Below are 14,570 nucleotides of genomic sequence, written 5' to 3'. Positions count from 1 at the left end.
CAACAAAGCGGCGAGACAGCTGCTCAGAAACAGAGAAGAAGGAGGAGTGAGACCCAGGCAGGCGATTCCCTGAGCTCTCTCGCTCTCTGTTCGCTGTGCATTCAGCCAGGGTTTCAGAGGGACACGGCAAGAATAACTGAAACGGGCGGCTCCCTCCGTTTTTTCAGTTCGCAGTCGATTCGTGTCTTTCTGTCTCCGTGTCGAGCGCCTCTCTCCCGCGCACAAACGAGTGTCGAAGCGGAGAGGGAAAGACGATGTTTGCAGTCCACGTTTCTGCTTTTCTTCCCGTGTATCTGCAACAGAAGGAGGCGTTGGTTTTCCTTCGCAGGTGGTGTGAGCGAAGCGACTTCTTTGACTCCCAGGCTGTCCTGTCACGTGCGTCGTCTGCAAATTTGCGTTGAACGCCTCTGAGGGCGGCCCTATTGCTGCGCGTCTCTCTCTGCTGTCTCTTTTTTCTAGTCTGAATCACAGCCCAGAGTCTGGGCCGTCCGTGTCTCTGTCCCCTGTGCAGACGCTCTCCTCGCCTTCTGCGTTCCGGGCGCCGAGGGCCTTCGATCGTCCGCCGTCGTTCACTGCCCAGCTGCCGTCTGCGCGGCCTGTGTCGCCTTCTCTCTCTCTCCATCTCTCTGTCTGTGTGTCGCCGTAATGTTCACAAACGTGCCGAGCGACGCTCCCTCGACTCCTCTCGAGAAGGAGGAGGGCCGTCGCGCAGGCGCGGCGGAGGCTAACGAGCCGGCGAAGAGTCTGAATCTGCAGGCAGAGTGCAACGGTTTCGACAGAGGGGGGAAAAAGTCAGAGGCGGGCGCCGCGTCCGCGAGCCGCGATCACCGCGACGACGTCTCTCCGGGGAACAAGCCTCTGGCGGCGCTCAAAAGCGGCGACGAGGAAGGCGATGCGGGCGTGGAAATCGCTCCGGAGGACGACGGCGAAGAGGAGGACGAAGAGGAGGAAGAAGACGACGACGAGATGCGAGGGGGGGAAGACGATCAGGTCGGCGAGCTGCGGTCCTGCGAAGGCGACGGCAAACTCATCCCGGGGGAATACGGACTCGCCAACGCAGAGCTCGAAGCCAAACTGAGGGAGCTGCTCCGACAAGCCGACACCTTCTCCTCCCGCATCCACGGAGGCGGAGGCGCCGCCCCCACGAAGACCAAGGGACCCGGGTCGCGAGTAAGCAGACAGAGCTCGTGAGACTGCGGCAGAAAGACTGCTCTCTCTGCACTGCTAACGTTTCTTGTCGTTCCTGTCTTTCTGGCTGTCTTTTTTTTTCCGCCCTGCTCACGGGGTCTTTAAACCGGTCACTGACGTCTGTCGGCACTCCCAGCGGCACGGTCGCAGCTAGAGTGTCGAGCAGCCCGTAGATATCCAGTTCTTGCAGTTGTGTGGCTAGCCATACTTGGGAGACATCTTCGAAACGAGTTCCCCTATCGAATGCTTCGGGTCTTTCCAGGGGCTCTTCGAACTTGTTTCAACGAGGACTCATCTACATGACGATCATCTGCCGCGCGCGCCCTCGGGCGCCGCCGCTCTGCGTGCGGCCGCGCTGTGGAGCCCTGAGGCTCCCTGCTTTCCAGTTTTCCCCGTTTCCTGGTTTTTCTCTCCGCGCACCTCGCTCGACTTCCTCCGCGCATGCATTCCCTTCTCTGTGCTCACATCACGCACAGAGACCCAGGCCGACAGCCGCGAGGCTGCGTCGACAGTCCGCATGCCAACACAGTTTTCACCTGTCCACACATGCGGCTGAGGCCTGTACATCTGCGCGGCGCGTGAACTTTTTTCCTCGACGGGCGTTGCTAGTTTGCAAAGCCTCACCTGCGTTTAGTGCCTGTGCGTGGTGCGCTTCTCAGGGCCGCGAGCGGCGCATGCTGAGCGAGGCGGAAGAAGACGACATTCTTCTTCGGCGCTTGGAAGAAGAGTCAGGAGAGGGCGCCGGCGCAGACTCAGGCACAGGCGACGTGTTTGTGCGCATAACGGAGCAACCGCAGTGCATCGAAGGCAAGATGAAGCACTACCAGATCGAGGGTTTGAACTGGCTCTACCAGCTGCACTGCCTGGACATCAACGGCATCCTCGCCGACGAAATGGGGCTTGGGAAAACGCTGCAGACAATTTCCATTCTCGCCTACTTGCAGTTCGAAAAAAACATCCCTGGTCCGCACCTCGTCATCTGCCCTAGATCCACGCTCGACAACTGGTTCAACGAAGTAAAAAAATGGTGAGGCCGCGAAAAAAAGATGGCCGTCGTACGGACTCGGCAGCACGGAGTGCATGCAGTCTCCGCTCTCCCGCGGCGGGGGGGGGGGAGGGGGGTTCACTCGCGGTAGGGGTGCCTTTTTGCCTGCCTGCAAACGCGCAGCGCCACTTTGTCTCCTACGTCGCAGCCTTCTCTGCCCGTGCTGTGCCTCCTGTAGCTGCTTAGTCTGCGTTTTCGGTACGCAGCTGCGCCTCGAGGCATACAATACACGGCTCTGCCTCGGGCCTTGAAAGTAACCCACAGTTCAATCGTAAATTTGAATTGCAGGAGACTCACGTCGTTGTTGTTTAGATGCATTCCCCGCTTTCGAGAGGTCAGTGTGAGACGTGAGACTCTCTGTTTCGGTCGAGCTCGGCGGCCTCGAGAGAAAGCTTTGCGAGTGCGCGGCGCTTGACGTGTCTTCCAGGTGTCCGCGCTTCCGGCCGGCGCGTCTTCACGGCACTAAGGACGAGAGACAAGAGATTTACGACAAAGTGCTCGCGCCAGGCGAGTTCGACGTCTGCATCACCACATACGAGATGATCATCAAAGACTACAACCGTCTGGCTTCCAGGTGAGCCCGCGGAGAAGAAAAACGCGAGCCGATCAAACACAGGGCCGTCTTCCAGGCGGAAGGAGCGCGCACAGACCAGAGGAGGGCGCACGCCGGAGTCGGCGTCAGCGCCAAAGTCCGCTTCTCTCTAAAAGCAGATATGCGCCGAAAGTTCATTGCCGCGGCTACTGAATCAACGCAGCCGTCGAGGAAACCACTCCACACGCTTGAGCAGGATTCGACGCACGCGGACGCTTTCTTCCTGCCTCGAGCGGCCGCGAGACGCCGAGCACAAAGAGAGCGACTACGGCTTTTGGACAGGCGCATCATTTTTTTCCGTCCCGTATTTCTCGCATGTGCGGGGTCCTCCTCACCTGCGTGTCGCTGTGTATTTCATTTTATACGGGATAGAGGTGTGTCCAGCCGTCAGCGGGCGTCGGCTGTTACCGCGGGTGTGTGAAGGCTTGGCTGCGCCGTGTGTTGCGGCGGCGCTGCCCGTGCAGGTTTCAGTGGAATTACTTGATTATGGACGAGGCACATCGCATCAAGAACGAGAAGAGTGTCTTGTCGGAGGTGGTGCGGCGCTTTCGGCCGCGTCACCGGTTGCTCATCACGGGGACGCCGCTCCAGAACAACTTGAGGGAACTGTGGGCGTTGCTCAACTTCATCATGCCTCAGCTGTTTGACGCGACGCTGGACTTTGCCGCGCTGTTCGACTTCTCGCGGCTCAACACAGAGCAGCAGCAGCACCAAGTCATCACCACGCTCCACCGAATCCTTCGCCCCTTCATGCTGAGACGCCTCAAGTCGGACGTTGCCCGAGACCTGCCGCCGAAACGCGAAATCTACATCTTCGTAGGTAAGCGGCAGACCGAGATGCTGCATGCAAACATCCCATATATACACATACGCATAGACATATCTGTATATATGTGTGGTTTCCTCTGTTAACATTTTCCTGGATGCAGTGCGTGTGAGGGTCGCGACGTACTCGTGAGTGGAGCGCCGTGTCGAGGTGCGTCTGTCTCCCTGTCTCGCTATCGCATGCGCACGCTGCGCGATGTGGTGGCGTTTAGGCCTTTCGGCACGTTCGAGTGCGGCTCGCGTTTCCCTTTTCTGCGTGTTGCCGCCGCGAGTCGGTCTCCGCTCCACACTGCGCGGTCAGTGTCTGCCCTGAGGTCGGCTTGGGCGCGGACGCGCTGCTGTCAAACGACGCGCCTCTGCTGGCGGGCGAATTGTTCGCTTCGTTCTGCGTCTGTCTCGTAGGGAGCGAGACTTTGTTGCTTCCCCATATCTGCTCAAATTGGCACCTTTTTCTCTTTCTGTCAGTTGATTTGTCTTTTTATCTAGCTCTCGCTATGCATGAATGCATGTATGTCTTTGTGTATGTATGTATTTCTATGCATGCATAATGTATCACTTTATGCGGTTGGGGTGCGGTTCGGTGTGTAGGCATGTCGAAGCTGCAGAAGAAGCTGTACGCAGACATTCTTTCGAAGAATGTGGAGGTGTTGAACGCCATGTCGGGGAACAAGACTCAGATGCTCAACATCCTCATGCAGCTGCGCAAATGCTGCAATCACCCCTACCTGTTTGACGGCATCGAGCCCGGCCCGCCGTACGTCGAGGGCGAGCACATGATCGAAGCCGCCGGCAAGATGGCGCTCCTGGATAAGCTGCTGCCACGCCTCAAGGCTGAGGGCAGCCGCGTGCTTCTCTTCTCGCAAATGACGCGTCTCCTCGACGTCATCGACGATTACTGCAGGTACGACGCGTCGCGCAATAACTCTAAGAACCCTAGCTCCTAAAAGGATCCCACTGGGCTGGGCCCGGTCTCGGCCGATGTCTTCAGAGCCAAGGTCCGGACGGGAAAAGAGAGCGAACCTGCGCAGACGCTTCGGGAGAAGGGATCCACGCTGAGGCGAGAAGCGTGGAGAGCGACAGGACACGCACCAGACGTCTGAGAGACGACACGCGCCGAGGGGGCTCGAGGTTGGGGGGAGGGGGGGGGGGAGTTTTGCCTCATCACGCGCTGCGGTCTGTTGGAGGCCTGCATGCATTTCCCGCGATTTCCTCTCTTGTCTCGCAGGTGGCGCGGCTTCGAGTACTGCCGCATCGACGGCGGGACGCCCGGCACAGAGCGCCAGGAGCGAATCGACGAATTCAACGCAGAGGGCTCCACGAAGTTCCTTTTCCTCCTCTCCACTCGCGCGGGTAAGTTTCAGACTTTGGAAAGCGCTCGACCCGCCGCGGGTCTCCACGCGGATGCATGCATGCGTCGCTCAGCACATCTACCTTGTGGTCTTTCTCGTCTAGAGGGAAAAGCGTTTTGGTGCAGCCCCGCGCATCTCTGAAAGGCCCCTCGCACAGTCGCCGCCCCTCGATGAGCATTCTGCCCCTGTTGAGCGACGCGCCTGCAAGCGCGGCGCGCTGCTTATCTGCGCAAGACGGGGGGGGGGGTGGGGGGGGGGTCGGGGGCAGGGGATTGGTTCGGCCGTCTCTTCGCAGACAGTGTTTTTGTTTTCTTGTCTCTCAGGTGGGCTCGGAATCAACTTGGCGACCGCCGACGTCGTCATTCTCTTTGACAGCGACTTCAATCCGCAGATGGACTTGCAGGCGATGGATCGCGCCCACCGAATTGGCCAAAAGAAGCGGGTATCGATCGTCTCTGTCCCTCCACGCCCCCCCCTGGCGCCGCAGGGCGGTCGTTTCGCGGCCTACGCACACTTGGGCAGTGGCTGGGTGTAGGACGTACTCGCCTGTCTGCGCGTTCGCTCGCGAGTTGCCACGAGTCATCCTACCGTGTTTCGGCTTACGACAGCATGTTTGTGTCTACGTGGGGACGCGTGTGTGCCGATCTGAAGGCACCTCGATGTTAGCCAGCACGTTCGCTCTCCGCGCGTCTGTCTGGCTTCAGTAGCCGTCGTTTTTTCCGGGTTTCGCCTGCAGGTCGTCGTCTACCGCTTCGTCACGGGCGACACCGTGGAGGCGAAGATCGTGGAGCGCGCCGCCAAGAAGCTCAAGCTCGACTCACTCGTGATTCAGAAAGGCCGCCTGAGCCAGGCGAACCAGGCGCAGAAAGGCCCGTCGACCAACGAGCTCCACGCCATCCTCCAGTTCGGCGCCCAGGAAGTCTACCGCACTCAGGTGAGGCGGGCAGATGCCGCCGCGCCGCGCGCCAGGAGTAGGAATGTCCGCGCGCCTCGACGCAGGGGTTGTTGCATGCGCTCGCGCTCTCAGCTGGCCAGAAGCCATGGCAAGAACTCGGCTACTGTATTGTTGCCACACCGCCACACCATCCCTACGCATCTCACAGAACGCTCCACACGGAGATGAAAGCCGCCAGAAACACGAATGCAGTCAGTCTCTCTCTGTAGACAGAAGAACTGCTGCGCGCGCGGAGGACATCTGAGCGCGCCTGCGTTGCCTCGTGGCCCCAGCGACGCTCACTCGTCATCGCACTGGGGGAGACTGCGCGAGCGAGAAGAGACACAGAACTCGAGTTTGTGGGTTCTGGCACGCGCGTCTGCATGGCGTGGCTGGTGAATGTCTTTTTTCTATTTCTCAGGATGAGAGCTCCATCACGGAGGCAGACATCGACGTCATTCTCGCGGACGCCGAGCAGCGCACTGCCGAGATCCAGGCGCAGCTCACGAGGTAAAAAAGGAGACGAACGACGCCGTTCCCCGGGGGAGTTTGCGCGTTTCAACACGCCAGGCGCCTGCTTGCATCTGCCTTGCTTCTTCGTGTGCAGAGGCGGGCGCGTGCGCCTCGCAGGCCCTTTGCCACGTGGCTTCCCGATTCGTAGATGCATGAGCACGTGCTGCGAAGCGCATATGTGTGCTCAAGGCTCTGTGTCGCTGCCGTCTCTTCTCGTCTCGCGCGAGTTCGCCAGCCGCTAGCGCGGCGACGATTGCTCCTGCGAGGCTGCGCAGCTCAGCGTGCGCGACCATCCGCGAGTGAGCTCCACTCTCTGCACGAAGACGCGCGTATCTATGCCTCGCGCGTCTCCTTGGATGCGTGTCTGGCGAGGGGGGCAGCGTCTCTTGAGAGGCTTCGACCACAGACCTGAGGGCGACTCTGCGCGGTTTTCTGCAGCTTGGAGAGCGCCTTCGATTTGAGCAACATGAGCCTCGACGGCGGCCTGCACATGTATGGGGAAGAAGAGGAGGAGCTGCGGAATCAGCCGCGGAAGCCCGGTCGGAAAAAGGCGGTAAAACTCAACCGCCCCGCGACCTTCTTCGAACTCGGCGACAGAAAAACCAAGTGGTGAGGCGCCAGACACCTCCCACGCAGCGTTTGCTCGAAGTAGAGTCGATGCGCCATCCAGATCGCGAGCCCATCCGTGTAGATACGTGAAGGGATACGGGGGCGTAGACGCGGCTGGTTTCTAGCGCGGTGAAGATGTGTCGCGCTATGTGAGGCCGCCTACGCTGCGGAGATGTGCCCGCTGCGCAAGCGGCATGCCCGATTCCCGCGTCAGGGAGCGGCTGAGCAGGAGTGAATTCGAAATTGCGTCAGACTCGATGTAAGAAACGTCGCCCGCGAGGGTCGGTTCACCGCTGGGCTGCCATTCTGCTTCCCAGGGTCGTCGTCGGTCCCTCGTCCTCGTATATTTGCGTGACGCCCAGGGTTTTTCATTTCGAAAGGCTTAGGGTTTAGGGTTTACTCGAGACTTTTCGCCTTGTCTCTCGCGCAGGCGAAGCGATTCTGCGACGGCCGTCATGGTGAAGAAGGAGCGGAAGCTCTCCCGGAAGTCACTCACGGGGTGGCGAGCGGAGATCAACGGCGGCTACGATTTCCAGTTCTTCAATGCCGACCAACTTGACGCGTAGGCAGGGCCGTTCATCACGATTCGTCGTTGTTGATGTTTCATCGACATGTTTAGATGAATTCTAACCAGTCACCGGTTTTAGAGGGTTGTGCGGGCTCACTCTCTGCTGCGCAGTATTCGCGTCCGAGGCGCTGTGCGGCGAAGCAGATTCTCATTTCGTTCTGCGCCGATCTACCTGCTTGTCTGTCAGCGTGTTGGTCACGCTTTGACGTGGAGACCTGTCTGTCGATGCTCTCTTCTCATTGTTCTCTTTGTTTAGTACCTTTTCTCTTTTTTTCCCGCAGCTTGGACGCAATTCAGCGCAGGTGGCAGACCTACCTGGAGAACCGCCGCAGGACGCTGCTGGCGAAGTTGAAACGCGAGCGCAGCGAGGCGCAGCCAGCAGCGACGGCGGAGGGCGACGACGCGCGCGAGGGCGAGGAAGGCGCGCCGCCGCCCCCGAAGAAACAAAAAACCGAAGAGCAAGGCGATGCGAAGCGCGAGGCGGGCGCGAGCCTCCTCCACGCCCCGAGCGCCGCGGAGCTTCTCCGCGGACTCGAAGAAAGTGCGAAGAGGCCGCTCATCAAGGCAGAGAGAGGAGGGGGGCAGGAAGAATACGAAGGAAAGTGGATGCAAGGTCTCGAGCACTTCTCCACGGCCCAGGCCCAGCAAGTTGAACACATTCTCTCCACGTAAGACTTCGGGGCGAACTGCACCTGCAGGCATGCAAAAGGACTCCTCTCCTTTGCGCTCTGCGTGCGTCTAGCTCCCCCTGAGGCGCGAGTACCGCCTGCGTGTGTTGGCGTGTGCCTGTGATGTCGGGGAGCCTCGATCTCGCGTCGTCTTTGACGCCTGCGTGTCTCAAACAGCTCTGCTAGCTCGCATTCCATCACAATCGTGTCGGTCGCCTTTTTTTTGTTAGGTATGCTGCGGCGGCCGGTTTGTCGCTGGATGACTTTGCGGAGAAGCGCGGTTCGCAGGACGCAGACATGAGTGACGCGTCTTCCGCCGTTGTCGAGAAAGTACGCAGTCTTCTGCGCCTCCCCGCGTCGCCCAAGGGCGAGGCGAAGTTCCTCTTCGCGTCTTCTGCGCCGTCTTTTTCGGCGGCGCTCTCGCAGCTCGCGGAAGACCTTGCGGTGAGTCAAGCAGGCAGAGTCTCTCCGGCGTGCGTGTCTGAGCGTGCTGCAGTTTCGGGGCGAGAGGCGACCTCTCAGCGGCTCGAAGTCCTGCCCTTTCTTCGCTGAAGCACAGGCGAGTTCTGCCTAGACGCCAACAAGTAGAGGGCCCCCGGGCTGAAGCTTCCTGAACCGCGCACGGCACGTGTGTGTGCGCACCCACATCGACACGCATACACATACATTTATACATACATGCGCGCATGCATTACATGATATATATAGATAAAGATATAGTCACAGATATAAATATGTTTCCTTGTGCAAAAGTGTGTTTTACTTCTGCGCTTGCTTGGTGGTTTCTGTCGCCTCTCTTTTCAGAGTGGGCGCGCGGCCTCTCTCGGCTTGCGCGTCGCCGCGCAGGCTCAACGCGCGTTCGCGGCCGCGGCGCATGCGTCCGCGTCTCCCGAGGCTGCGCCGAAGGAAGAAGCGAAGGCGGAGGGCGAAGAAGAGAAGGAAGCAGAGGAGAAAACAGAGGAAGACACAGAGGAGAAGGCGGAGGAGAAGACAGGGGAGAAAGCGGTGGAAGGCTCGCGGCCTGCGCAGGAGGAGGCGATGGACGACGAGACGGCGCAGGGCGAGCCGAGGGGAGACGATAGCGGTGAGCAGGCGTCTGCGACAGCGTCGCAGTCCCCTGCGGGAGGCGAGGAAGTCACGGTGAAGAAGAAGGCGGGGAGACCGCGGAAAACGGTCAAAGAAGAGGATCGCAGCCTCGAGGAAGACGAGGAAGACGAGGCGCTTCTCGCACTCCTGAAGGAGGAAGACCTCGACGACGAAAACGACCCTGACCGCCCAGAGGAATTCACCGAGGAGATGAGAAAGGAAAAGGTAAACGAATAGCCATCGAAACAGGGCAGACACCCGCCCCGAGCAAATCGAAGTATGCATCGTGATGTATGCCTGCACTAAAAGGAAATCGCGTTATCTTCAGACTCAGGCCACGCATTTTCTATAATTAAACGCGTCCATATTCTTGCTGTAGGTGAATTGTTTTGCGTGCTGGCCGGTGGCGACTCAGCCGTTAGTCGTGCCTTGCCGAAATCTACAGATTCTCGGCGACGCTAGCCAGACTGAAAAGAAATCGAAGTATACGCCTCGGAATATTCTGCATCACGCTCAAAACATTAAGGTGAGGTTTCGCGAAGGAACGGCTGGTGCGTCCTTGACTCCGTTGACCTCTTCAGGAGCGTCTGCTGGCTGAGGGTTTCAGCAACTGGAACCGCACAGAGTTCTCCAAGTTTGTCAGGTGAGTCTGACGCGCTGATCTTTTCTCCGGAGGATTTACGCTCCTCTGTTTCGAAAGTATGCAGTCGTCTTTGCCCTAGCGGTAGACCTTACGCATAGATGCATGCTCATGCTTGAATACATATATATATATATATATATATATATATATATATATATATATATATATATATATACATATGGATCTTTGTAGGCGAGGGCTGGGTGTTTGTTCCGCTAGAGGCCTCGGTCGTACGACTCTGTTTCACTCAAATTGAATAGACGCAGACAAGCTTTTTTCTAGAATACTGCAGATGACTCCGGTATGAGATACAGGCAACCAAGCAGGGGATTCCCCCTTTTTTTCTTCGCAGTGGCCTGATTCATTACGGCAAGGATCGTCTGGCGGAGGCGTGGTGTGCGCACTTCCGCGGCACGACCAAGAGTCTCGAAGAACTCGAGAGATACGCTGAGGTCTTCTTCAGAAGATACACAGAAGTCGAGGGAGTAAGTTGCGTTGCCGTGATCCTGCTGTGGGCCACTTCATGTTGATCCTGTGCCGCGACAAAATCCACACATCTTCTATACAGAGACGGATTTTTCTTGTGTGGAGTCACACAGCTTTCCTGCGAAGCGAGAAATACGTCTGACCTGCAGAGGCTGCTGGATATGCACGTACTTATATATATATGTGCATCTGCATATATATCTCGATATCTATATTTCTCTCCATATCTATCTATATATATATACACCTATGGGGTCGAGTCTGTGTGATGGAGTACGTGACTGGGTCTTCCTCCTCGATTGAGTCAGCGATGAGGACTAGATTTCCCTCAGGAACCGGCGTCTGTTCGCCTTCGCATTGGTGGGCGTTTTCGTCTGCGTGCGTGCTCTACAGGGCGATCGCATTATGCAGCGCGTGGAGAAAGCTGCAGACATCCGAGGAGCTCTCGACTCTCAGCGCCGCGCAGTCCAGGCCATGGTACGTTTCTTCTTTCCATTGCCTTCTGTCTATTTCTCTCTTCGCCCTATCGCCACGCGTTTGTCTCCCGTCTGAGGGTCCCGCAGGCCGCAGTCTCCGCGTGCGGTCGTCTGTTTCGGCGTCTTTCCGGCTCGGCAGAGACTACGTGAAACGGGTGCGCCCGCAGTGGACTCGCGGGCCTTTGAGGCAATTCGAGAACCATGACAGTACGGTAGAAATTTGTTTAGTGATTCTGCGTGCGCCTTTTTCAGGTCGAAGAGCAGCTGCGAGGCGAGGGACCCATCGCGCCGCCGCAGCCGATTGAGCGCCCCGAAGAGCTACGCCTCCCGCGACGCCTGGCGCCGAGTCAGCACTTCACTCCCCAGGAGGACGCGATGCTGCTGTGGGGTCTCTACGAGCAAGGCGTCACGGCCTACGCGGCCATTCATGCTGCGGTGAGAAGAAACCTTCGTCCGCGGCTGAAGCGCTCCGCGGCCGCGACTCTCTCCTCGCAGAGGACTCCCGGAGTTCATATCGCTGGGAGGGGGCCAACATATACATATATATATATATATATATGTATATGTATATGCATGTGTGTAGATATGTATGCATATATAAATATATATATATATACGTGTATATGTATATGCGTGTATGTAGATAGACATATCTGTATGCGTATGTGATATATATGTATGTGTGTATGTATGCATATATCTGGTGGTACGTGGCTAGGTTTCTCGGGCGGTGCTGTGCCGCTCGGTATTCGTCCGGCTGTTTTATTTGTTCGCGGCTCGCTGTCGTGTGGGGTCTCGGTGCAGCTCAAGTACTACTGGTTCGACAGCCGCGGCTTTTTCCACGTGGCCTCCAGGAGCATGAAGCAGGTTGAAGACCGCTGCAAAGAAATCGTGATGGCGATTGAACTCGAAGAAACAGCCAAGACGGTGAGACAAGAAGGCGCATGCAACACTCAGAGACGCGATTCAAAACAGTGGCAAGCGGGCGACGGCCACGCGCGGCTTGGGGAGAGAGATGAAGTCTGTTTAACTGTTTTTCTTGCGTGTCTTAAGACTGGTAAAACTCGCATCTTAACGCTACTGCCGCAGCGGACAACTGCATTCTTCAGGAGGTTCAAGCTCCCTCATGAAGCGCACGGGCGCAGACAAGCATCATCTGTGGCCTCGTAGGCGTCCGGTTGCGGCGCTCGTGGCATGCACGCCTCTTTTCGAGGCCCCTAACTGCGCACGCGAGTCTGCAGTGCGTGAGCGGGAGCGCGCTGAGCTGCTACGCCGAGCTGGGTTGTTGTTGTCTGTCTACAGGGCCAGAAGGACTACATGCGCTACCGGCAGTTCAGGCCGACCAGCCACCGCATCGGGCGACCGCCGACGCGTCTCAGCGCCGCGCCGCCCAGGGGGCGTGGCTATGCGCGGCGCGACAAGGGGGACGAGCTGTATGGCGACGAGGGCGACGAAGGCCGCAGCATGTGCTGGGAGCAGGAGGACGACGAGCGGCGCGACCGGCTGGCCTTCGCCGAGGGCCGCAGCACCGAGGCCCGGGGCCAGAAGGCCCGCCGGAGCACCGGGCGAAAGCGCGGGCGCCCCCGTGGCGGGCGCGGACGCAGCTGCACGCGCGGGCTGAGTGCGGCGGCGCAGCTCGCGGCCGCTGGGGGCGAGAGCGACCCAGCGGGCGCCGAGGGCGAGCCGCAGCGCGAGGAGAGCCGCGGCGGAGACGGCAGCGAATCGGGGCGAGAGGACGTCCGCGAGAAGGACGACGACGAGAAGGCCGAGGCGGAGGAGGACGAGGAGATCAAGGCGGCGTAGAGAGAGAAGGGGAGAAAGGAAGAGAAAGAGAGAAGAGAGAGACAGTAGCGGACGCGCGCTGGGAGGGCGAGCGAGCGGCAGGGGGACGTGCAGACGAGGGCAAGAGATAGGCTGTAACGTGCGCGTATGGGGTCTTGTGAATACTCTTGTGAAAGGAAGTGGGTCGCGTGCGCTACACGGCCTCCGCATGCATGCACGGAAGGCGGAGGAGACAGGTGACGAAGCGAGCCGCGCCACGGGCTTCCCGAAAGGGACTGTAACGGCGGCAGACCCGAGTGAGGCACATACATCTTCGTCATGCCTGTGGACCTCAGCGGAGTTTCTCTCTGCAGACACATGCATCTTGCGCGCTTGCGCGGCTGTGTAGAGCCGAGCGGAGGGGGGGGGGGAGGGGGGGGCATCCTTCTGGTCTACGAAGGTAGATTTATATTTGCGTATCTGTGAATTTTTCGGTGAGTTTTGGGCTGCGCGAGGAATGCGACCTGAGAGGAACGGCCGAGCGGGTCCCCTTAGCGAGGAATCTAGACGTGCCGGAGTGGGATGGACAGCTGCATGAACTGTTCTCTTTTTCCCGAGGACGGAAATGTTTTCACTCTTCTTTTTGATATTTTTCCTCTCTTGTCGTGGCGTCGCCCCTCCACTTTTCGGACGGCGTGTTGCCCCGTGTAGTCCTGAGAGCAGTGCGCACTGTTGACAAGCTCTCGCTGAGCGTCTTGAATATCTTTTCTTTCCGCGAATCAAAGCACTTCTTCATTCGATGAAGACGGTCCGCTGGGTCCACGCGGACCACGAAAGGCGATCTCACGCTGCAGGCCGCCTTCGCGTGTGGCACTGTTCCTAACCCAGGCTTAGGGCGTCTGTGTGTTTTCCGGCTGCGGACGCCTTACACGAGCGCGCGCATAGGTTCGCTCGAAGACATCCACTGGGTAGCAGAAATAGCAACTGGTTTCGGCGTTGTTCGCAGATAGGAGGCGTGTCTCACTCTACTTGCCGCGTCGGCGCGGAAAAAGCCGGTCGCAGCTACCCAGGATCTGCTGTAGCGGCCACCACGGAAGGGCTTCGGCCCGTGCTCAGAAAACCCTGAAGGACTGCCGCAGGCTGCGAGCGCAGGTGTCGACCTGTGTCGGCTATCTGTGCAGTTCGTGGGCGGTTACGAATCCAGAGCGCGGTGGAAGAGAGGAGGCGGGGTGGGAGACTCCGCGCGCAGCGGCAACGACCAGATAACGGCGTTTCATCGCTAGTCCCCGTTTGCTTTTCCCATCCCATACGTCGATCTCGCGCAGGTTTGATCACGCCTTCGCCCGGGCGCTACGGGAAGTGTAGCTCCAGAACCTCTGGAAGTTGATTCAGCAGACAGCTGCAGACGTTTTCGCGGCGGGGTCCTGCGGAACACTCTGGCCTGCGGGGTGGGGTGTAGACACACGAGTTGTTCTACGTGAGGAAGAAGTCCTGGGGTGAACGGAGAAAGAGTGGGGCTGTCTGGTAAAGAACAAAGGCCGCAGAGGACTGCACCGAGTGCGCTGGACCAGTCTACACAAAACGTGAGTCTGAGTGTGACGCGACCGGCCGAAGTGGGAGATGGAAGGCTCGCAGAGCGGGTCGCGCCGCCGCCGTAGTGGTGCCACGCAGGATTGAAATTGTAGTTTGCTGTGGTGAAAACTGACTCCGAAGCGGCGTCGACTCGTGCCTCCCCTAGAGGCAAACATCGGAATGGCGAGGATGTCTCTCGGGGTGCGCCACGCTGCCTTTCGTTTGGCGGGTTTGGCGTGGCTAGCTGGCTCATGC

General features: G+C 58.7%; 1 protein-coding gene across 1 annotated transcript; it reads left to right on the top strand.

Annotated features, from left to right (window-relative positions):
• Positions 1-645: 645 nt before the first annotated feature.
• BESB_007610 (SWI2/SNF2 ISWI-like (AT hook)) lies at positions 646-12,785 on the top strand (the record flags this gene model as incomplete). Its single annotated transcript, XM_029359515.1, has 20 exons — positions 646-1,170; positions 1,848-2,215; positions 2,661-2,807; positions 3,290-3,645; positions 4,239-4,551; positions 4,876-5,000; positions 5,323-5,441; positions 5,736-5,933; positions 6,355-6,443; positions 6,885-7,055; positions 7,486-7,617; positions 7,905-8,291; positions 8,522-8,735; positions 9,096-9,602; positions 9,959-10,020; positions 10,373-10,505; positions 10,900-10,983; positions 11,235-11,417; positions 11,787-11,909; positions 12,285-12,785. 20 exons carry the CDS (start codon positions 646-648, stop codon positions 12,783-12,785), a joined length of 4,737 nt encoding a protein of 1,578 aa, XP_029222428.1.
• Between the last annotated feature and the right edge of the window lie 1,785 nt (positions 12,786-14,570).

The sequence above is a fragment of the Besnoitia besnoiti genome, chromosome I, assembly GCF_002563875.1.
Source record: "Besnoitia besnoiti strain Bb-Ger1 chromosome I, whole genome shotgun sequence".
Classification (NCBI taxonomy): domain Eukaryota; phylum Apicomplexa; class Conoidasida; order Eucoccidiorida; family Sarcocystidae; genus Besnoitia; species Besnoitia besnoiti.
Note: the sequence above shows the minus strand (reverse complement) of the source record. Positions and strands in the feature narration are given on the sequence as shown.